This window comes from Falco biarmicus, chromosome 12 (genome assembly GCF_023638135.1).
Source record: "Falco biarmicus isolate bFalBia1 chromosome 12, bFalBia1.pri, whole genome shotgun sequence".
Classification (NCBI taxonomy): Eukaryota; Metazoa; Chordata; class Aves; order Falconiformes; family Falconidae; genus Falco; species Falco biarmicus.
Window position 1 is genome coordinate 2,807,443 of NC_079299.1, and position 23,561 is coordinate 2,831,003.

Sequence of the window (23,561 nt, forward strand, 5' to 3'; positions counted from 1 at the left end):
ACAAATATTTCCACTTCCCAAAAATGTCCCTTGTTCATTACCAAAATGTATAAGATCATGAAAAATCTTGGAAACAGTTTTGTTGGTCTCACAGGAGACTATTTTGTTCTCCTGACAAAGTCCCAATTAGAAAAAGATTTCTAGGTATGAGACAAGCAGTTTTTTGAGCAGAAATGTAATGAGTTTGCCTGCTGCTGGTAAATTCCTTTTTCCATAAGAAAAGCAATATTGCTTTTTTCTTAATTTCCTTAATAAAATAAGAAAATCCCTCTGAAAAGGGAATTACTAACACGGGGCGGGGGGGTGTGTGTGTGGAATAATACCAGTAATAAAGCCACAATACAATAGTTTGTTTTTAATCTCTTTTGGATAAAATGAGGTGTCATAAAAATAAATTTAAATTATTTCTGGGTTCCATTTTTAAGCAAGTTTTGGATCAATAGAGAACCTACAAATACAAAGGAATGAGTTTCCAGTTAGAGGATTGTACACGGGAGAAATACATGTTCTGATTTGAATTAGCATTTACAAAAAGCTCTTGGTCTCATACAGAAGCAGCATAAACTCTGTACAAAATATCCTTGGTATCAAATACTCATAAGTTATTTTTCTTTACAGTTTGTTTATAGCCTTTTTGTTAATAGAAATGAACTTTCATGATTAGTTCCATCTCCCTTTGGTGCTTGTGTACTGAACAGGGTTTTGTGAGCTTTCAGTGCGGTAAGTACTATAATGCTTTTTTATCAGCACTCGCTGTAGTTTTTCAACAACCAGATAATATTTCATGATCAATTTCGGTGTATTAATTTTTAGATTATGAAGAATTATTGCACTAAGTAGCCCTTAGAAAATGCTTGCTTGTTAGACAATACAACGGCTTTTAGTGGAAGACAAGCAATTGATTTGAAAGCAACAGCATCCAGAACTTGAGTCTTAATTTACTAAGCACTGTAATAGTTCAGTGCCTCTGTTGTTGGGTTTACTGAGAACTGGATGTACTTCAATCCTGATTTTATGTTGACAGAAGTAAATCTGGTCTTCATGATTGAGAAACTTTTTTCAGATTTTCTCATTACTGTTGCTTAGAAATTAGTCATCTTGATGTAATTTCACTGTTTCACTACTTATAGCTAGACTAGTAACAGCATTAAGATCAGAATGAAGTTATTTGGTTTGATTGGGGGAACAGGTTTGGGTTGTTTTGGTTTTTTTTTTGAAAAAAGTAAACCTAAACAGAAATTAGACTTTTGCTTGAGAGAAGAAAACGAAAATATGAGTGTAAACACCTTATTTCCTACAGTGAATTACAAACCTAGTAAATAAAATATTGCACCTACTCCTCCCGTTTTCCCTTGAGTGCATGGAACTGAAGCATGTCTTCTGCTCAATGCAGATCAAATGACCAACTGTTGGCTGGTCAGAGCTGAGATTTTGGTAGCCCTTTGTTCTGCACTTTGTCATGCCTTCACCTTTAGCTAATGTCCTATCTTGCAGAAGAGGTGGCATTTTGTGGTCTTCCTTGTTTGAAATACAGATTTTTTTTTTTAAAAAAATTCAAAATGTTAATCAGATGTCAGGTTGCTACTGATCTTATGTCTCATTAACAATGTTATGGAGACTATTCACTTCATGCTGTTTTTTATGGGACTCAGTGGCATACTAAACTCAGACTACTTTTATTTTGTGCTAGGGTAGATGGATCTCTTTATAAAACCTTACGCCACTAGAAATTCTATCTCATGTCAGTCAGAAAATGCCATTGCTGAAATGTTGGTTTTGTACCTCCTTCAATCACTTCAATTGTGTTCTTCAGACCTGCAAGTTTACAAAACAGTATTGTCAGGCAGTAAAATAAATAGTCCTTTAAAAACTGCAGGTACATTTAGGTCAATGTTGAGGCTGACACCAGGAGAGAGGGAGAAACTTATGAACAGAAACGGCTACTATGGTTTCAGTATCAGTTTTCATAGACTGAGGAATTCATTTATAAAGAAGGTTGGTGTGAATGATTTTTGTTGAAATAACATGACCGCAGCATTCCTTGGTACTAGTTGTTATGTAAAAAGAACTCTTGATTGCTATACAATTCTTAAACATTATATACAAAATTAATGAGCTAATCCTTAAAAACTGCCTAAGAAAGAAATACTAAAAAAATAATTAAAAAAATACATTTCTCCCTTTCAGAGAGAAAAATAAATGTTACCTTTTAATTGCAGACTGTAAAGCATAAATTATAAATATCAGTGAATCCTATTAAATTTAATGGGTTTTTCCCTACTATTTCTCAGGGACAGAATGTCATGCCATAAAATCTACATGGCAGATCAATAACAGTTTTTGAATGACTTGTGAACAAATTCAGGTGTGCTGTATCCATATTTTTCATTGATGTAACGTTAAGGGCTACTATCCTGACTTAAATTCCCTTCTTTTTCCAGTTTTAATGCTTCCAAAACACTAGCATCCGAAAAATTTCAGGTACCTGTAACTCTAGAGGCTGCTGGTTTTCATGTGCAGTATACTTTTTGCACAGGCATATGTAATCTTACATGTTATTTTATCTTTTGTGGGTTTTTTTGTTCTTTGGTTGATTTTGGGGGGGTTTATTTTTTTGCATTGCTATCATTTCAGAGTATAAATTCTCTACCTTTTTATATGAGTCAGCAGAGCAGGGCCATTAGATTTTTATGAATTGATCCATTATACCAATAATAATGTTAACTGGTAAATGGCTGGCTCTCAGTTCTGAATCTGATACTTTTATTCAATATGAAGAGATACAGGCGAACACTATTTTTGAACGCTGCTGTGAAAGATTGCTTGACTAGTGGCACACGTTGGTGCAGAAGTGATTTAGGCCAATTCTCTGGTACACAGTTTTGCTTCCGTAGGCAATAGTTCCTCAAGTAATTCCAGTGAATTCAGTCATGCTCAAATGTAGGACTGTCATAAGGAATGAGTAAGAACTGCAGAGCATTAGGAAGCAGGGAGCAGCCATCACTGTGGCAGTACAGGCGTATGCTCTCCCCCAGGGAATGGATCAGCAGGCTTTGCGGGCTGGCTGTCCACCTTTCCAAATTAAAAACAATTTTCTGGGCTTTAAGGCTTTTCTGTTTGTCCTTCCAGTGAAGGGCCCCTTCACTTGTATTTGCACGCACCCCTCCTTCTGCGTCTACCTAGTTCTTCATCCATTCTCTATAGCCTTTTTTCCCCCCCTTATTTTCTCACTGTTTAATTTCTGTTTTTTTTACTATACTCAATCACTTTTCCTCGTATTGTACCTTCACTCTTCTAAAACATTGCTATTCTGCAGATTTGTACATTACAGGTAATTAAATTAAATTATTCTGTTTGGAATACAAGACACATAACATCTGTTACTGAAACATTTTTCCTTATCGAGGTATCCTACAAATCCAGAGCGTGACAAGGAGCTCTGCTAGTTTATTGGTAAATAACAGGAGAATTATATGTATTGAAGAACCCACAGCGGTGTTCAGTTATAGTATATTTTCAGTTTGCATGTAGATTTTAAGCAGCATGGAAGCTTAAATGAAGACTGTGCATACTTTTGAAAGCTACTGCTTGTAAAAATACATTTTATTGCAATGTCCAGAATCTTCAGCTGTTATTGCAACATCTGCTTTGATGAGCAAATCACAAATATGTTTCCATGTATTAACTTTTCACTACCTGGTGAAAAGAATTATTTAGAATATATTTGCTCCTTTGATGCCATTGGCAGTAGAAAATTGTTAAAATGATACTATATTGTAGCTCCTACCAAAATCTAAGACTTTTATTTGGCCTGTTGTCTTACACAGTGCTTATGAGTGGTGTGAAGTGGTTTTTATCTTTCTCCCATTCAGTATGGCTGACAGTCCCCTAAAAATACATAAAAGAGCTTTACCACAGAGGAGACAAAGCAAATCAGCAGGGTACTTTAACTGCAAGTTCAGTCAGGGATTCCCCTCTTTTTATGGTGTAAAATTTGAAATAATTCCCTTAAAGCTTTCGCTATACTTTGCAGATGTAGAATGTGGGGTCATGGGATTCCTTCTCATTCAGCAATATCACTTTAAAGACCCCTTTTCACATGAATCCCTGAAAAACATGGTCGGCTGCTGCACAACAAAATTAAAACCAGACGTGGCCCTTTTAAACCAAGTTCTGAATAAATTCTACTAGCTGCTAATAGAAACCATCATTTGAATCATATCAAGGGAAACAGGTTGAAAGAAACAAAAAAGGAAAACTGCTTCTTAACACCTCTCACTGGAGCCCTTAGTACCTAGTTCCGAAGCTGCACCAATACCAGCCTGTATCTTGTTTCAGGCACTCTGTTGTGAAGTGAGGTTGAAAACCACTCGGCTAGGAAAAAAAGTTCAGGTTTGAAAGGAAAATAGCCTGTATAAACATAATCAAGAGGACTATAGTAGTTCAGGGACAGCCCATGATCTATTCTGTACTGCCACAGAAGGCGGTTAGGAGGAGGCATCCTTGTGATTCCTCGTTTCAGTTAAATACAGGGTGAAAAGAAGTTTATGCCACGCAAACCCACCGTACTGCTCGGCTTACTGGAGGTAGGATGGCAAAGCCATTCTCCTCTTCCTGCAGTCTACTTGCCCACCTGCCCTGCAGAAACGTAGTAGCTGTTTCCCCTCACTTATAACCTGCTTCTGCTCCTCAGGAGCACCGAAGGCAAGGTCTATGACTTGGCTTTTTTAATGAAAAGTCATGAACGTGCAGTAGACATTTCCCAGATACTGTTAGATGTTAACACTCAAAAATATTTCTGAGAAAGTCATCTCTGCCCCTTGAATGGTAGGAGTGACTTAGCTGAGAGCCAGCAGGGCTGCTGCTGATCTTTTTTTCCCAAATGTTTCACATACCATCCTTTGGGGTTTGTGCTGCAGAATTTCAGTCTATTAAAAAGTTTTTCATTTACTTTTAAAATGTGTTCTTGTAGCAGTCTTCCTGTCTGCCAGTCCCGCTCTTGCATTGCTCGCTGCTTTGCTGCCAGCCCCAAAGTTCAAGAGCCTGTGTGGTGAATTTGACTAAAGTGACCCATTAACAAAATTGTTAATTTTAACTTGCTGCAGTTTTCTAAGCAGTTTTACCACGTGACACACCCACTGTAAGGAGAAGGGGGAGGCAGGAATGGTGCAAAGACTAGAAAAACAGCCTCTGGTAGAGAGCAAATTGCTTTTTTGCAGCAATGCAGACTTGCACTGTCCCAAAGGGGGTTCATCTGGCCTACATCTGAGCAAGCACAGCCTGTAAAAATACCTGTTATTTACAGAAAGGCAGAAACACCACTTGAGATGTGGAATGCTTAATCTGTATCAATTAAGGAAGAGGTATTTCAAACAACTGAAGGGAAATGTTGGAAGGGTAAACATCTGCATCTTCAATTATATTGCATAACTATTTTTTTTCTCTCCTGAATTTGACTTATAAAACGAGCTTCAAGCTGAACCTAGCAAATATCTGAGGCCCAGTTTAGGGAGTTTCAAGCTTGCAGAAAAGCCATTGAGCGTCAAGAAGAGGATGTACAGTAGGCGATGCCAATAGAGGGGATGCTGTGCTTTTTGACCACTCACGATAACAAAGGTTTGCAATCTGCTGTGTGTTATGGCTTTTTGTGAAATTTCATATGGACCTTGTTTGACTTGAGAGAAGGTTCTGAGAAGGTAACAGTGAAGGTATATTGGACTTCTCCGTGTGAGCTCTCTCCCTTAGTGGGTGATAAAAAAAATAATCGGTCTTATACTGATTTCTCAGATACAATATATGCCTTGGTAAACACAGAAATCTTGAAGGGAAATACTCAAGTCATCTAAAAAGCAGCCATTTTTGCCCCTTCCTTATCCAGTTATAGTTGTTAAAAGGAAAAAAAAAATTAGAAATTTGAACTAATAAAGGACATAAGAAAATGTGAATCAACCAGCAAATTGTAAAGAAAACTTGCAAAATCTTGCATATGTATAATTTGTCAGTGCCAGGGTGAGGTCCCCATAAGTTTCGTCTAGCTCAGGCCTGAACCTGCGTAACTGGGGGGTGGGAGATAATTACCATATTAACCTAGCACACAAAAGCTCAAACCTTCGTTAAAGTGAAAATAAGTGCTTTAGATTAGCTGGCTGACCATTTAAGGCTCTATCATATCTACTTTCTCCTTACTGACAAAGCTTTCGAGGTTGGCTGCTGGGGATTGAAGGCTTTGCTCTACCAGCGCTTTCAGCCTACACGAAGGACAGCAATCGAGCTTATTTCCATGTCTGCATTCTATTTGCTGCTTATAAAACCTCATCTGTGTTTGCTTTTTCTTAGCTAGCAGAGAGGAAAATTGCCAGTAGTCTTCTGGCAGAATGTCAATAAAACATCATTTCAAGTTCTCTTACTAGAAAACAGATGTTTTTCTTTTTTGTGTGTGTGCTTCTTCCCTTTCTTTTCACTCTTTTCATCCATCTTATTTTTATCTTTTTAAGCCCCACATTCTACTTATGGTACTTTAAAGATAAAACTGATTGAACGGGTGCCTCAATAATCAAATATATAGTAGTAGTGCATCTGTTGCTTTATCAAGGCATGATGGTATGCTCTGGCAACAGCCAAACACAGTAAAAAAGGCAACAGTAAAAGCTTAAACATGTAGTTTTTTAAGTGAATTTGATAATTCATACAATATGGATGGTTGCCTTAATTGATGGTGATAAAAAATCATTAGGTTAATGTTCAGATAAAGACATGCTTTTTTAGCACTACCACATAAATATTTTCAGAAACTTTTTTAGGATTGCCTAAAAGTAGTAGACTTTCCAGTTGTGCTATTTCAGTCTACAGTTCAATTTTACAAGGCCGGGTATAGATAGTTTTCAGTTTAGTGTATATGTGGGGCTATAAGCCGGGGCCGTGGGGTGCTTATACATCAGCTGGCTCTGAGCCTTGGCATGCTGGCAAGGTACTACCCGCAGAGCCCAAGGGAATGGTATGGAGTTGACTGAAGTTACTCCAGCCTGAATTCTTAAAGGGCAGGGGGAGCAGGAGAACCTCCAAAACACTATATATGACATGAGGACTCTTGAAGCACAGGAAGGCAAAGACTGCTGCAAGCATGTAACCTCTCCTGTTACCAGTAAGGACAAAGCAGCCTCCAGGATGTGCTAGATCTATAAGAATAAATTGTCTTGAATTAATATATCCTGATTTATTTGCAAGGGAGTTGTGTGTCTAGCTTATACTGGTGCTATCAAATCTTTCATAAAAAAGACTTTTCAGAAAAAAGTAGACCAGGCGTTTCTACTATTTTAATGGGAAGAAGTGGTAGAAAGTGTTACATGTATAGCAGGTCCTAAATTTATCTTAATTTACTTTTATGTTTTTCTCATTTATCTTTTGAGAAGCAAGATGACTTAATTGCATTTCAGGACTGGTGATTAAAATTACCCTTGTATTTTTTTGCATGACAGAAAGCCAGTGCTACAGTCTAATCTTTTGGGGATATTGAGGAATGCTGTTCCAACCAGTAGTAGCAAAGCAATTGAATAATTTATTTTTTTTTTTTTTTTTTTCTGGAGAAGAATATATAAAAGCTAATGCAACATCATTCATGTTAGTGAGCTGGGCTGCAATGGTAGTCATTTCACAGTAAAGCACTGCTACCAGCTGGTCCCCCGGGAATGTCTACTGACATATTCACAAACGACTGAGAGGAAAAGAGGAATACTCAGATGCTAGTATTTGCAGATTCAATTATATTATTTAGGAAAATAAAATGTGGGTTTTCTGAAGAGTTTAAAAATGCTGAATGACTGGATAGTAAAATGGTGGGTGAAACTAAATATCAACATGTATAAAGTAATTAATACTAGATAAAGTAACCTTAATTACACAAAAACAGCAATGGAGTCTGTTAGCACTGAGCTAAAGAAATTGTGCAGTCATTGTAAATAGCTCTTGTAAAACAGTTCAGTGCTCAGAAGTGACCAGAAATCCCAAAAGATGTTAGTAGCTGTGGAGAAAGGAAGAAAGACCAGAACAGAAAAGAGCATTATGCTGTTGTGCACTGTTTATCCACATCTTGAATGCTGCATGTGTGTTTAGTTCCTGTTCCTCATGATGAACTTAAACAGGAAAAATACAGTGCACTGCAACAGGGAGGATTCCAAGTACGGATTGGCTTTCCTACATGGAGGAGCTAGGCAAACTGGGGAAGGGTGTGTGTGTATGTGTGTAGAAAGATACATGGGAAAAGATAGTTTTATAAAGGTATGATTACACAGCCATAAGAAGCATCTAGAAGTTAGTAAGTAGTATGAAACTGAAATACGTCAAGGACTTTTGGCGATGAGGCACTTTCTCTAGCTTCAGTGGTCCTTAATATGTCAATCACTGGAAGCTGTGACTGTGTTAGAGTAGTAATTACTGTACAGTGGCTCTGCTCTTTTTGGCTGCTGTTGAAAGCCCAGTGCTGGGCCAGATGGACTTGTGGTCTCCCCTGGCAAGGCCACCCTCGTGTTCCCAAATAGACTGATTTTATTTATTTATTTATTTTAAAATAGAACTTAATTTTGTCATTGGGATTAAAACTGATGATCTAGATGCAGCCTTAGCTCAGCAGGTCTGTCAACTGCTAGCTTCTACAAGCTGATAGCAAATAGTTAGGGGAAAGTCTCTTCAAATTGTTCCTTTTCTTTCTAAACATCAGTTGCTGGTCATCGTTGAAGGCAGAACACAAGACAGTACGGAACTCTGGTGTAACATTCAGTATAGCAGCAGCTGTCTTCTGCACCGCTTCCCCTCTTACTTTGCAGTTTCTTTTCCTGATCATTTCATCACCAGTTTATACCCTGTACTCAGAGCAAGCAGGAAATTGCTAATGAAAGTAATGTGTGAATCTATCATCAGTTGGGCTGTATGCAGACATTCTAAACTTTGTAATCAGATTCTGTGAAAATCAGAGTATTATGACACAGATGGCAGCAAATGACACAAGCCAATATTATAATAAATATTCAAAAATCAATCATTCTTAGTTACCAGTCAAATTAGGGTAAACCATTAATTAATTAGGCTATTTCATATGTGCTAAGCATTGTGCATAATTTTTTGGCTTAGTACCAAGAGTTTTCTGGCAAGAAATTCTAGTCTGCAGTTCTTTAAAAATAAAAGCATAGTTAGCATTCAGTATTAAGAAAAAATAACTAAATGCTGCTCAATTGATGATGTTTTTAAATTTATACTCAGATTGGAAATACTATCAGACTTTGTGTGTAAATACCTTTATTTACTTTTCATATTATTCCTCATTTTTTTTCTTAAGACTTTGTTTCTTAGAAATAATGCTGTAATGATGATAATTTTGTAATACTTACGTGGAAAACATTTAAAAGTGCTTATAAATGAAAATTCTGTGGAGAAATACTGCAGTCTTTCCATTACAGGATTACAGTTTGAAAAGTGTTTTTAAGGTGATAGAAACAGGCATTTTTTCCCAAATAAATGTGTCTAAAAGGGTGTTAAAATCATTAATGGTTTTGTTCATAAAGCATTTAAGTATATTACGAACATGTGTAGGACTTCTTCCGAATATGATGCCTTGCTGAATCAATGCTCCTATGCTTACCTCTAGAACATTTCAAGGAAAACCAAACAAATTGCCATCTCTCTGCAGGTAACTACAGCTTTTCTGATCAACACATCACATGCTCACTGCCATAATTCTGTCCTAATACGTACTTGAAAAGATTTCATATAAGGAGTATTTGAGGTTTTTAATAAAACAGATATATGTGGGTAAGAGATAAGGGAGAGGGGAAATACAGAATCAGAGAGTGAAAATTGAATAGGATGCCTGGTTCTCACTGACACAGCCAGTGAGCATTGCAATAAGTCTAACGTATATTGAGGTAAATTGTCAGATTTCTGTGTCCTTCTCATATTGATAGATATTAGGAATAGAACACTTCTGTATCATAAAAAAGTGCAACCAACTTCAGTAAGAGTCAGATCAGATCTAGAGAACGAAGCTGCTTAGGGAAAGCTTGACTACCTCTTCAATCAAAGAAAGAAGGGAAGGGGTGGGTGGGTGGTGGAATTACCAAACTAAAATTTTAAATTGAAATTATTTTGATACATTTATACATTTCTACTGCTGGAAGTCTGGAATAAATCCATGGCAAGCAATTATCTTATTCCCTAAGAACTAAGATCAGTGGGATCTGATTGCAGACGCTAGGGAACAGTATATGGGCATAGAGCCTTTGCCTTTTCTATACGTAGCACTCTAATACAGCAGTAGAGTCCTCTGCCTATTTGCATAAACACAAGTTCACAGAGCCTGACTTCTGAGCCATCTGTGGCACCTTGACGGTCCCTCCTTTATTAAGCCTGCAGAAAATACTGTGTAAGTATGTATTAGTTTTAGCTGCATGACTGTTTCAAAAAAGTGGGCTATTTTATCACTGCTCCACTCCTCTGCAGCAAGTCATCGTTTCATAAGTTCAATCTTGATGAAGATGTCTAGCAAGCACTTCGCTACAATATTATTCTCCATTAATGTTATAAGAACAGTAATTCATTTTTCAGTATGCTTTTTTTTTGAAGAGCTAATAGTGTTAAAAACATCTATCCAGTGCATGGCACTGATGAGCAGTTTCTTATATTAAAACCACTTTCTATCTAGCACATTTTGCATTTGTGTCCATTAAAATGCATGAAATATCTATCATAACATTTTAAGCACTCAGTAGCTTATTACGGGAACCACATAACTGCTTCCTTATTATCTCTTTTTGACAATGACTTTAATGAGTTATATTCAGGTAGTTGTTAAAATTTCCATCCAAGCACGTTTCTTTTTTGGATGACATGTCAAGAGGTTAACTTATGCTCCCTTCCAGCTGATTCCTAGGCCTCAATCCATCAGACAAGTCACTTCAAAGGAGATATTGCTCTGTTGAGTTGAGACATCGAGATAAAGTTGGCTTTCTGAGATGCAGTCCCCTTTGGGAAGTGTGCAAAGAATCCTTCAGCAGTTATTTGTCTAGGCAGTCTTGAAGGAACAAGACACAAGATGAAGACCAAGACATGGAATGAGAAAAAGCTATTAAAGGAAAAAAAGGGAGCTGTGGTTAATGTAGCTTATACTAATTCTTTGGTATTATTTCTCATTCATTTTATATTCTGTGAGATTTTTCTCCAAGGAGTGAAGCGCGTGTATGTAGAAAAAAACCATTTCATTAGTTAAAAGTTCCTCTCTGTCTCTGCACATTAAGCCTTTTCTCGCTAATAGTAAAATCTGTCTGGAAAAGAAAGACCAAATAGGTAAGTCAGCAATTCCATCTTTCACTCACATGCCATGAACTGTTTATGTATGACTTGTGGAAATGGGATCAGAAATGAAGAATAACAAGTATAGGTAGTATGCTCAGTACCATCTAAGGAGTGCTAGTTTTACCAAAATGTAAGCACTATAGCTGTGGAGTATAGGTGAAAATTACCTGTTGGATTTGTCTTGTTGTTATGCTGTACTTTGAACTGTCCCTGTGGTTTTTCTTATGTGAAATTTCAGCAGCTTGAAAGCCAGTATGCTGTTGTGAGGAGGGAACAATGTACACTGTGGGCTCTCAGGGAAAGAAGTGTTCTTGCGTCTCCAACTAATGTTTTGCAGATGATAGGAGACACTTAGGAAGTCAGTTGACGAGCTCATCGGCTATAAATAAGAGCAGCACTAGCTAGAAAAGACTACAGCGTGGATTCTTGATTTCCTAGCATTGCATAAACCAAGATACAGAGCACACCTTCAAAAAGTGTGAGTAGGAACTTCTGTCAAGAAGCTTGTTTGCTTTATTCAACAACAAAATTGTCATTCACTGGCACTAAGCACAATCCTTAAGAGATAACAAATGGCAGAAAAGCATTTGAGAGATTCTCTCAATGTTGAAATCAATTCCATCTACTCAATTTTAAAAGTCATGCTGTTTTAGTTTTATATGGGCATGCAAGAGACGGAGCAAGCAACAGCCTGGAAATAACAGATAGGAAAAGCTGCTTGACTCTACACGTTGTTAGCACGCAAATGCTTGAGCAGCTGTAATTGCAAAACAAAATTCTCAAAAAGTTGTGAGTGAAAAATGAAAAAGCTGAAACTCACTATTGCAGGTGTCACAGCTAGCTTCAGTTTTCTTTGGCCACCATAAATATATGCCTGGGAAAGTAATAGGTTTAGAGGCAGCTGAAGCGCGTAGCATGAAAAGTTTGGTGCAGAATGCAGAAAAAGCCCTTGTTTGCAGGTAAGAAACACACTTTGGTCTTTTGGGTAAGAAACCACATGAAGAAGCTGGAAGCGTTGCTGAAAATTTACATTTAATTAAACACCCTATTAAACGTACACAAACTGTCCCAATTAAAAGTGGTTTCTCAAACAGTACTTTTCTTCCTGATAAAATCTTTATTGGAATAAGTGCATAGTAATTATTCAACTTTTATCTCAGGAATCCTGAAAAAGTATGTCTGGGAAAAATGCTGGGTTTTTATAGGGAAATATTTATAGGTTCCCTTATAATTAGTATTCAGATTGGTTTTCTGCAGATAAGAAATATCTGACCCAACTCAAAAATGAAAGAAACATTTAAAGAATATTTGCAACATTGTCTACAATTTCAGTCTGAAAAATTCAGGGTCTTTTTCCTTTAAAAAATATGTTACATTTATAATATAGATTCAAATGACTGTTACCGTGTACTGTTTACCCTTTTAAAATAGTACTAGAGCACTGGATTCTTAAGGTACATATTCACTTTATATGACCCTGCTACTGTTAATGTCGTAAGTGCTCTGCCCTATGGCCCATGTCATTGAGATCATCAGGAATCCGAAATTCGGAATAAAACCTGGTGCAGCTGAACCGCTGGCTCTTCCGAAGCTGAAAAGGTCCAAAAGTAGTCATGAACTGTTACCCTGTAGTGATGGAACTTTATGAAGATAAACATGAACCAAGAGCGACATGACATAGTGATGAAGAAATATAAATTAGAAAAAGTGTGGGTTTGCAAGTATTTTGTGAAATAGTTTAGGAATATGCAGGAAAATAAGGGTAGGCTTGTGCAAGTCAGAAAAAATCAGAGACAATCCCACACCCACTGAAGTCAGCAGAGGCTGTTTATAGAGCAGAGATCACCCTTTGTATTCACCTATTTGTAATTTCTGAAAATAACCTGAAATGTCTATTTTAGTGCTCCTTGCTTGACTCCTGTCTACGTAGAAGCATCCAAGAATAAGCAGTGTCAAGAAATTGTGCTTTTCGATCCTTGATGAGTATAAACATATTTTAAAACTTTTAAATAATAACAAACAAAAATCTTTAAACGCTGTTCTCTTTACCCTTAACTAGGAAAAATGTTATAATTCAGCATTTTCATTTAAAAAAGAAGGGATATGAGTGTGAAATTTAGTTGTTACTATTTTATAACAGCTGTGCATTGGGATGAAGACACCTGTAAATTAAGAGGAGCTTATTCTTAAAATAAAGTCACAGTCCAAATTTTTTTCCTTTCTGTGCTAACTAGTTGCCAATCTGCTTATTCTTAAGCACAGTGTGCAAGATATGAGGGTAAAATGAAATAATTTAAGTGTGGTTTTTGTTATGTTCATTTTGCCTAAACATAAAGGTAATGTTTTATATAAAAAAGGTAAATTATGGAGAAGCATACTTAACTTGTGCTTACTTATATTTTGTAATGTACTTCAGAGTTTTGACAGCCATGGTTTGATATAAATGGGCACAGTCAATATCAAAGTCAGAAAGGCTAATGTGTGATCAAAGCTCTTTTTTGCTTCTTTCCAGTTGTCAGTTATAATCTAACAAACCACAACAAATATTCCAATTCTCTCAGGGGGGAAAAAAAAAAATAAAAAATAGCTCAAGTGTGTACTGACTTTTTCTGCAAAAATCACTGTAGGTTAGGTTATTTTTCCTTCACGGGGCTGAAGTGGAAAGAAAGAGGGTAAACCTAGCAGTAGAAAAGAGCAGCACCAGTTCTTCAGACCCATAAGGAGTGTTTGCACCGTCAGGGTACGCTTAGTGACCTGCTGCCTGTAGCTGCCCTGTATCTCAGTCCTCTTTGCATTCGTTAGCTGCGTGACAGCGATTTGCAGATCAGCAACGCAGGTCCAGGTTATCACCGCTCTTTAGACAGCCATCTCATGGTGAAATCCTTCTTCCAAATCAGAACTCCTCTAGGTCTCTCTCAGATTCAGAGGAGATGGCAGAGTTCCTCTGGAAGCTGGGGCACCGAGTTTGAGTAGTAACTTGTAGACGTGATGTCTAAGGAAAAGGAGACTGCCAGGTGTTATCACTCTCTATTTCTTTGAAAGGGCTTAGGAGAATGTTCTCGCTTTTTCTAGAAATCCAGACCAGGGACTGTATTTTTTCTCTGCCTTTGTGTTTTCTATGGTTTGAGGTTTTTGGTTTGCATAGTCAAAAGAAGGATGATGAGTCTGCAGAGGTAAAAACCAAACTTTTCTTGGGAAAGCAGAACATGAACTTGAACTCATCTTAGGATCATTTTCCCCCCCTTCTTTTAAGCCCACATCTCACAAATCAGTACTATTGACAGAACTCTGATTCCATGCTGAATCAATGAATATTAGAGATCCCGGCTGCTGTTAAAGTCATATCAGAGCAATGAGTATTTGCTTTTAAAAAATTGAATATTGGTATTGCTTAAAATTGGGGGTTCATGCTAGTCTTGCTACTGTTTTACACAGGAGTTGCCAAGTCAGTTCTTAAAATTTTCAGTCTGATTACTGTTATAGGAAGGGGGAAAAAAGCAAAGACTAATAACTCGAGATGAATTAGCCATTTTTTTTTTCTACCAGATTTACAAAGTGTTAAATACGAGGTGAAAGTAATTTTTCATTAAAACAAATTTTCATTATGAAAAAGCTCTCTTCAAACATTCTGTATGGGAAAATTTCAGTATTGTAAATGAATTAAAATTTCTCATTTTATTTTTCCTTCTGTGATACACTAACTTACAGGATTTTCCTTTAAAAACCAAAGAACTAATTTCAGGTGTGTGTATATATATATATATATATGGATTATTTCCACCCACCCCCTGTCTATTATTTAGTGCCACTGTGTCTAGATGAGTTCCTACAGTGACGCAGCTCAGCTTCTTCGTGCCCTTCCTCTCCTTGGTGGCCAGACTTTCCAGCTGGCTTCCCTTACTGTCATCCTTCCGTGATCTTTCCTCAGGCTCTGTTACAGGAGTGTTCTGGGAACTGGGGAGCTGCTCGAGGAAATGGGATAGCTTGTGAAATGGCTGCTTTCCTAATGTGCTGAAGTAGTTTAGGTAGAATGAAGTCAAGGATGTTGACTTGAGAGCGTTCGTGTTAAGTGCACGTTGCTTAAAGCGAAGTGCCTAAACATATTCAGCCTAACATTCTTGGAATTTTTCATTATAGCAGCCATGTCAAACTAAGGTAAAAACAAATTAAGATTTACGAAAAGTCACACAAGTAGTTTGTGGAAGTGAATCTGCTGAATACCAATTCAAAGCCCTAGCATTTGGTTGCACTTTAAAAAATTTAGCATGATTCAAGGCAGGGTCTGACCTTACGGTGTGTTTGTAATGCTGTGTGATGTTTGCAAGTGCACGTATTTTTACCTGCAGTAAGTACAAAGTAAATAATCTGGCACTGAAGCTTGCTTTAAATTAGCATAGAATTGCCATGTATTGGAAGTTCACGCTCACCTTAACCTACAGCAAAGTCAATTGTTAAGTTCAACATAATTTCTGAAAATTTGGCTGAAAACGTTCAGCAGTGAGCTGACAAAGCAACAACCGTATGTTTCAAGCTCATTGACTTTGCTGCGCTTTAGTTCAGGGCCTTGGGGCAGATTCATAAAACCTTTAGTACCTTTAGCACATTTTCTGATAGTCATGATCCTCAGAGAACAGTACAAAAGAGAACCTGCACTCTTATTAAAAATACAGAGATCTAGCTGACTTCTGCTTTTAGCTTTTAAAGATACTTTTCTTTCATTATTTCCAAGAAGAAGGAAAATTACATGTCCTTAGGGCTGTTTGTTTCACTTGCTTAGATATATGACTTACAAAACTAAATTAAAATGTAGCTGATTCCTAACAATAAATGTTTTAAGTAATGTGTTGAGTAATGTCTCTGAGCTGTGTTAGAGGTTTCGTATCGCAGTTACAAAATCAGTTTTATCCTCTCACATACTCTGAGTTCACATATAGTTGCAATTGCATTTTCAAAACTATTTTTTCAAGAAATATGGTTCACCTTAATATAGACCCAATTAACAAAGCACAGTTCCCAGTTTTGAGAGCATGTGCATGTTCTACACATACTTTGATGTGGCAGGAAAGTCTAGAGGCTGAGACTCACAACTCAAAAGTTTACTACTTTCTGATGTTTCTTTCTCTCTCATCTTGGTGAAATTCAGTAGTGGTCCTCGTTCCGCTTGCAGAGAAAGGCTTTCACGAGACGCTGTTTACCATCAGCACAGCACCTTGGCAGACACCTTAGATTTAATTTAGTCTGATAGATCTATGTTCTGCCCTCCCATCTTGATCCACTGGCTCTCTTTAGATACTTGTGTGTCACCAACAGTTAATATCTCACAGCTCTAAATGAATTAGTGGATGAGTATGTGCGCTATCATGCCCCAACTTAAATAGCTTTCTTAAGGCAAAAGGTAGACAAAGCTGGGAGAGGGGGCATGCTGAGTCAGACCACGGGCACGGGTAGTGAATTCACAGAAAAAAGAGAAAAGAAACAGGCAAATGATTACAGAAAACTGTGTCCTCAGACCTGGATATGGTACTTGATTCCAGGACTGGTTGGGGTTTACATCCTTCTCTGGATTTTTCTTCCCTGGTGCATGCACTACATATGCTGGTTTTCCTTAGGAGTGAACTAGATCAATATTAAATGCAATCTGTTTGTAGTCTGGTCATGTAGAGGAAGCCAGTAGAATTTTCAAATGTACCTTGTTTAGCTTTCTGCATTTCTGTATGAGTGCATGTACAGAAACAGATTTAACGTTATATTTATGTTACCCCAAAAAAACCATGAGCAAATCTATTCTACAGCTGAAATGAAGGCTAATGAATGATATTAGCAACTCTGATTGCCTGCATTTTAATTTCTGAAATGTCAGGTTTTGTTTTTAAAAGTATCAAAAATACCCTAAACTGCCAATATTTCACCCAAATTGCCAAAAGCAATTTTGCCTGTAATAAAGCTATTGTGGGCTGGAACATTTTGATCAAGCAGCACAGACTGATATGTTTTGCTTGATACTATTCAGTGAATGTGCTGTTCTTGTGGAATTTTCTGTATGACTCTTTTAGGAAGAAAATACAGTTAACAAAAAGTCTTTGACCTGCAATAAGACTTTCTCAAGTTAATTTACCAATTAGCTTTAAATGATAAACCGATACACATCATTGATCTTTAAAAGGCAACTAAGATTTTCTATTAGTAAGAAACATGCATAGTCAGGGAATTTCAGGCTGATGCAGATGCAGTCATTTAAAATACAGTTGATTCACTATAATTATTGGCTTCTTAAATTCAAGTTTGCAAATGAGTTATTTGGAAGACCAGAACTGTCTCTGCAGCCAGCCACCAGAGAAAGGATAATGAAGATTAAGATGCCTTCCCCTATTTATTTTGTGTTTCTGCATCTAGTTCTGGAGGAATCTTTTCTGAACTTGTGCTGCAGACTGGTGTGTAATATAGCTGCCCCAGGAGGGTTGCACAGTGGCTGGAGACTGGCTGCTTGCTGAAACACAAACCTAGATTACAGACATGCTAGATTTACCCTGGAAACCAGGATAAATGAGGTGGCACGGTTTTCTGGTTCTGCATCAAGTGTTTACAATAACACTCTTAGGTGTCTCTCGGAGCCGTTCAGCTGTCTTTAGTTTATGATGCGGCTTGCTATGTGTATTTTATTTTAGCTGTAGGACTCAATCTGAAACCCTGGCATCCCTGATCTCAAAGTAATATTCCCTGTTAGCTAGAGTGATCTCAGGTTTTGCCCTTTTGTCCACTTATTCTCTCAATTTTCAAATGGGAAAGGCCACCTGACACCGATTACTGCAGTATGCGTAGTTATCTGTTAGCGAACTAGGCTGAAACCACTGATTTTTTTAATACTTTTTTTTTATACAGACCAATAGAGAGTAATGATTTGCCTGTAACTAACTTGGGTTCCATAGGTTAGTATAGCATTCACCAGACTATTCACCGAACTCTTGCTAGTCTGTTTACTTTGCCTTTCTTCTGATACTTTATTTTTGAAACGCATTTTTGATGACAGAATCAGGCTCCCAATTCGCAGAACTGAAGGCCCCAATCAAGTTTGGGTGGCATTTTGGTATACACCTTGATGCTGGTGCATGGCATTGCAAGAATCATTACTGATTCCTGTGTTTGGTTCAGGCAACTAGTTTTGAATGTGTTTTGGTACAATGCTAAAAGCTAGTGTCTTGTTTCAAAGTGATTGGGTTTTCTGTGAAATTCTGTTGGCTAAATGATCTCCCAATTTAAGTACAACAGGATAGATACCTACAAGAGAAAAAGTAAGTCTGTGTGTTACCATCAATTAACAGACCCATTTGAATTCAGCTAATTTTCAGCGCCTAAATTAGGCTGAACAGGCTCCTCACAAGACAGCAAAGAGAGCAGGAATCTTTAAAGGACATTTAGAACATTCAGCACACTGAAAAGGAGGTTTTTTTCTTCTTGGCAGTTCATACTTTTTGCCTTTAAATTTAAAAAGGGCCAAAGGTAATTAAGTTCTAGCTGAGGTGCTGAAAACAAGCTATGCTGAACTTTGGGTGCCTAAGTAAAGCTGTAACTTAGGATGCTTGGGGCTTTACATTTGCATATCCTAGTTCATAATGAATGGCATCAAATCAAGATTTGCACCTCTGACTGGCTGCACAGTCTGTGTTTTCCCATGTAAAGAGGCGGCTGTACAAGCAATTATCTGCTTTTAACTGGATGTGTAGATTTTACTGGCATGATGGACTATGAGCAAATTGTGGGATCCATAAAAGTGCCTATACTTTTTTATTTGGTACTATCCATTCGCTCTAGGGATGCATAAAATCTAGTAGTTAATTAAGCCTTTAAAACAGGAAAAGAGCTGAACACAGATGTTGGTAATAAATTTCATACTTAAGCGAGAGCAGATACTTAGTGGATTTTTGCAGGTTACAACTTGCATCTGAAAGGAAAGGTTTATGATTAGTGTATTAATATCTGAGAGAATTAGTAGCTCAGAAAGTCAGCAAGTGCTGGGTACATGAAGCAAATCAACTGTATCGTGTCTAGAAGAGAGAAATGATGCCAGGGGAAGGACAGCATGGGAAATAAGTGTGGCGGGACATCAGGTTGGAAGAGTAATTATCAGTCCATAGAAAGCAGAAATATTTTATTTTTTTTTTTATTAGGGCTCTTGCTTTTCTTCTCATGGAAAATATTTAAAGAAAAGAAGGGGGGGGGGGAGGGGGGAAGCCCCAACCCCCCAGAAGTGGCAGTATGGCAATATGCCAATTCCTATTTAAATACAACAGCACTTTCTGCTGGTGCAATTTGAATGAAGTGGACTCAGATCAGTGTAAACTCTGAATAAGACTGGAGAGCCAATGATTTAGTAGATTTATAGTTAATTCATGATAAACCAGGACAGAAGAGTTTGAACTGTTATGATCACAATGATGCTTAAATTAATTTCAGGTCACTGTATTTGAAATTCAGTGAGGAAAGTGCTAGCAATGTTTGAGGTTGGCCAATGCCATTGAACAAAATCTGTTTGGACTTTTCTTCTGCAGACCTTCCACTCTTGTGTGGTGTCCAGGAATTCCTACATGGGTTTGTGTTCTAAGCATTTAGAACATTTTCTCCTAAATACACTGCTCACGAGCACATTTACTACTTTTATATACAAAAGCATCTTCTTGGTCAGGAAGCAGCCCCAGTCAGAAATAGGCTTTGGGAAAGAAAAGCCTCTTCTTCCATTCAAGGTAGCTAGTTTCCACGAGGCCAGGACTGCTTTCAGTGCATTACTCCCATGGTGTGTTATACCCAGGTTCATCCTTGTCATAGCCATTTGAACGTAGTTCCCCTTAATCCATAAACCAAAATAAATTTTGGGTTGTGTGCACTGCAAACAGAGGCAGCTCACAGGTACTTCTGACCTGATTTTTTTTTTTTTTTACTCTGAGTACTCTTGCAAAGGAACTAGACTGATACATAGGAAAGCGTACACTTAATTTGACAACAGGAAGAGTTTACAAGTCCCTAACCATTAAAAGATAATTGAAATATTTGCCTGTATAAATGTGAGCAGCCAGGTTGGATTTGATATTTATATACAGGGAGGCACCTTTACGTGGATGTGACACTACAGAGGGTTGTTAATGTGAGAGCAAATTGAAATTGCATATGCTTTATAGATCTTGTAGAGATCTGTTGTGACATAAGGGAGACTAAGGAGTTCAACTACTTAAAGTAATAAAAAAAAAAAAAAAAAGAGTTGGGCTAACAAATTAAGAAGGGTTAACAGGTTTAAAATAATAGTAAGTGATGTATTTTTAGGCAAGCCTACTGACTTTCCCTAAGATTTTTACTCATGTCCTTTAAGCATTTTTTGTAAATTCATCCCTTGCCTCTCAAATCTAGTTTGAAATTGCATCCATTGCAATGCCCAATAGAATACAGAATAATAGGAATTGCTTAGAGTGTTATTCACTGCATCTATATAACCATACCCAAAGATAACATTATTCACTTATTCTTTATGCAAAACTGGTCTTTCTCTTGTCAACAAAAGTAAACACGTAAGGAATAGAACAATTCAGGTAGCTGGCACCAGTGTGTACATATCCAACTCTTTCTGCTGGGTTTGCACACCTGGTGTAGCCTAGTGTCAATACAGTGGCATGGAGAAAGCAACATGATGTTATCAGAACCTCACTGCCTTTGCTGCAGCTAGTATTTTTATTCCTGGAGGTCCCTTGACATGCTCAAAATAGCAAAGACTGCATATAAAAACAGGACAATAAACCAGCAGCAATTTAAAAAAATGCTGATAGATAATGGAAAAAGTCTAAGATTAAAACAGTCCAACATGCTGAACAGCTCCATCAGGCTTTTAGTGTCTTTTTCCCTCTGTGCAGTCTTGAAGTCAGAGAGGCTTTGATTTCAGGCAATGTCATATATTATCCATACATTAATAGGCCTCACCCATCACAGTTAGCCTGCACTGGGTGGAAAATAATCCAAAAAGAAATGTGGAAGAGTTTCAGAGCCAGTGGCACAACCCTTTTAAAAGAAGGCTGACACATGGGATGCAGTCACTTGGAAGGACGTAGTGGAGGTAATGGCCTGACTCAGTGCAAGCCTAATGTGTTTGTGTCAAATGTCTCTTTATTTTATGACAGTTATCAGCAGCCTTTGTTCTGCCACAGGAATGGCGAAACAGGCCAGGGAGGTCTTTATTTTGCAAGAATGTAATATGTTAATTGCAGATTAACTTTTGGCAGTCACCACATAGGTCCAATGGCTGGGGTTTGAGCACAGAAGTTTGGATTGATAGATTCAATGCTTGGTCAATCACCCGTATCAATGATGGTTCATAGTCAGGATTTTTTTTTTTTTTTTTTTTTTTCTTCCTTGGTCAACAGTGTAAAGGACAATTTCTATAATCATTTTATTCTGAGAATTTTTTTCCTAGGTATTAAAGATACCCTTTTTCCTAGACCTGTGAATACTTCAGTTACTGCAAGCACATTATGCTACACAAATACAGAGTTGTATTTGCTTCAAAAGTGTTGTACCACTTAAAAAATAGCCGATTACAAAAAAAATTATCCATTAAATGAAAAAGGAAAGTATGGTTTGAAGGTGCGCTAACATCAGAAGGTACTGGATCTGAATATTAACAAGTCATCTGGATGATAAAGGTAGAAGATTATCTTCTGAGAAGCCCTAATAAACAAACATAGGCTGAGAAGCTGACATAGATTGAGAAAAAGTATAGCACTCGTGCACACACATTTACCACTGGTACCTTTCCCCAAAACTATTTTTAATGAAGGAACAAAAGTCCTTCTGAATACCTTCTGAAGTTCTCCTGGCTGCAGCAATCTCATTTCTTAAAGGCTTGAATATGACTGGAAAGTGCCTAACTAATTCCATGTTGACTGTGCCTGTTTATGACAACCTGGTTCATTAAATGTGCATCTACAGTACCTTTCTATAGCTAAATATACGTTAGAAGTGTTTTAACGCAGTAGCTCTATATTTTGAGGTTTGCTTATACTTTGTAATTTTCTTGCTTGATGTGATCTTTGGTGAGTTTTAACATTTGCCCAGCCAGTCTCTCTGTCTCTCTTTCTCTGTGAGGTTCACATGTAAACTGATTTAAAGATTGCATAATGACTGTTTGGCATATCCTACAGGCAAAGGTCCAGAAACCCTTTTTGCTGGCTATAACCTCAATGATAATGAGTGGCACACAGTGCGTGTGGTTCGGCGAGGAAAAAGTTTAAAGTTAATGGTGGATGACCAGCAGGCCGTGACAGGTAGTGTGGCATTGTGACTCCGTGGTACTGGGGGGGAAACACAAAACAAAACACTACAGAAGTAAAATGCCTTTATCTGAAAGCAACACGTAATTTCTTTCTTTTCCTGGGTAAGATCCAAAATCCGTGTTATGCATCTTGAAATACTGGTGCTACAAGCACGTTATTACACTTAATGTTACTCTAACGTCGCTGTTGGAATTAATGAAAACCTTCATGCTGACTTAAATGAATGTTTTTATACAGTAATTGGAGAGAAGTGATTTGATATATCACTAATGAGAAGGCAAGTAAAATGCTTTTGGCAACACACTAAATTTATACTAAGGTTAAACTCAAAGCCATTGCTGTATGAAAGACTTTAATAAATGTTTGAAGGATATTCTATTGTGTTTTAAATCTTGCATCAGCTGTCCTCAATAATTAGCTCTTAGGCTACAGGTTTTTCTTCAGATACTAAAATAGCAGTTGGGATGGGAGAAAAACCATGACATGAATGCTAGCAGGTGTTAGAAATATATTCCTATGTATAGATTATAAGAAACGATAACCGAGAAGACTTTGATTCGGTTCTGTTAAAGGTAAGGCTTACATATGTGGTGTTAATAGCAACAGACCTGGCTTCTGGTCCTGATTCCTTGCACAATACAATGTGCCTAATTTTGTGTTAGCTATTTAGTATTTTCCTTTGTTTTCATGTAGTAATGCATCACTTTTATCGTTGGCTCTAAGTTTGTGGTTTGGTTTTTTTTTTTAATGGCAACAATTTTTAAAAAGGAAAGCACCTTCTTTAATAGTCCTTTTTCACTTCAGCAGAACACTGAAGACCATGTTGCTGGTAGAAAAATAATTGCTGTGTACTCATATAGTTGCAAGAATATATTTTCTAGAATCAGAAATTACCAATAGATCTTCCAGAGG

The 23,561-nt window shown here is 37.3% G+C and overlaps 1 protein-coding gene across 20 annotated transcripts in view; it reads left to right on the top strand.

Moving 5' to 3' along the window:
* Positions 1-23,561, top strand: part of NRXN1 (neurexin 1) — a 730,473-nt gene that overhangs the window by 322,700 nt on the left and 384,212 nt on the right. For all 20 annotated transcript variants that reach the window (XM_056356934.1, XM_056356933.1, XM_056356941.1 and 17 more), the window contains one exon: positions 22,518-22,640. In XM_056356934.1, the coding sequence (XP_056212909.1) occupies positions 22,518-22,640 (123 nt within the window). The remainder of the gene's footprint in view (positions 1-22,517; positions 22,641-23,561) is intronic.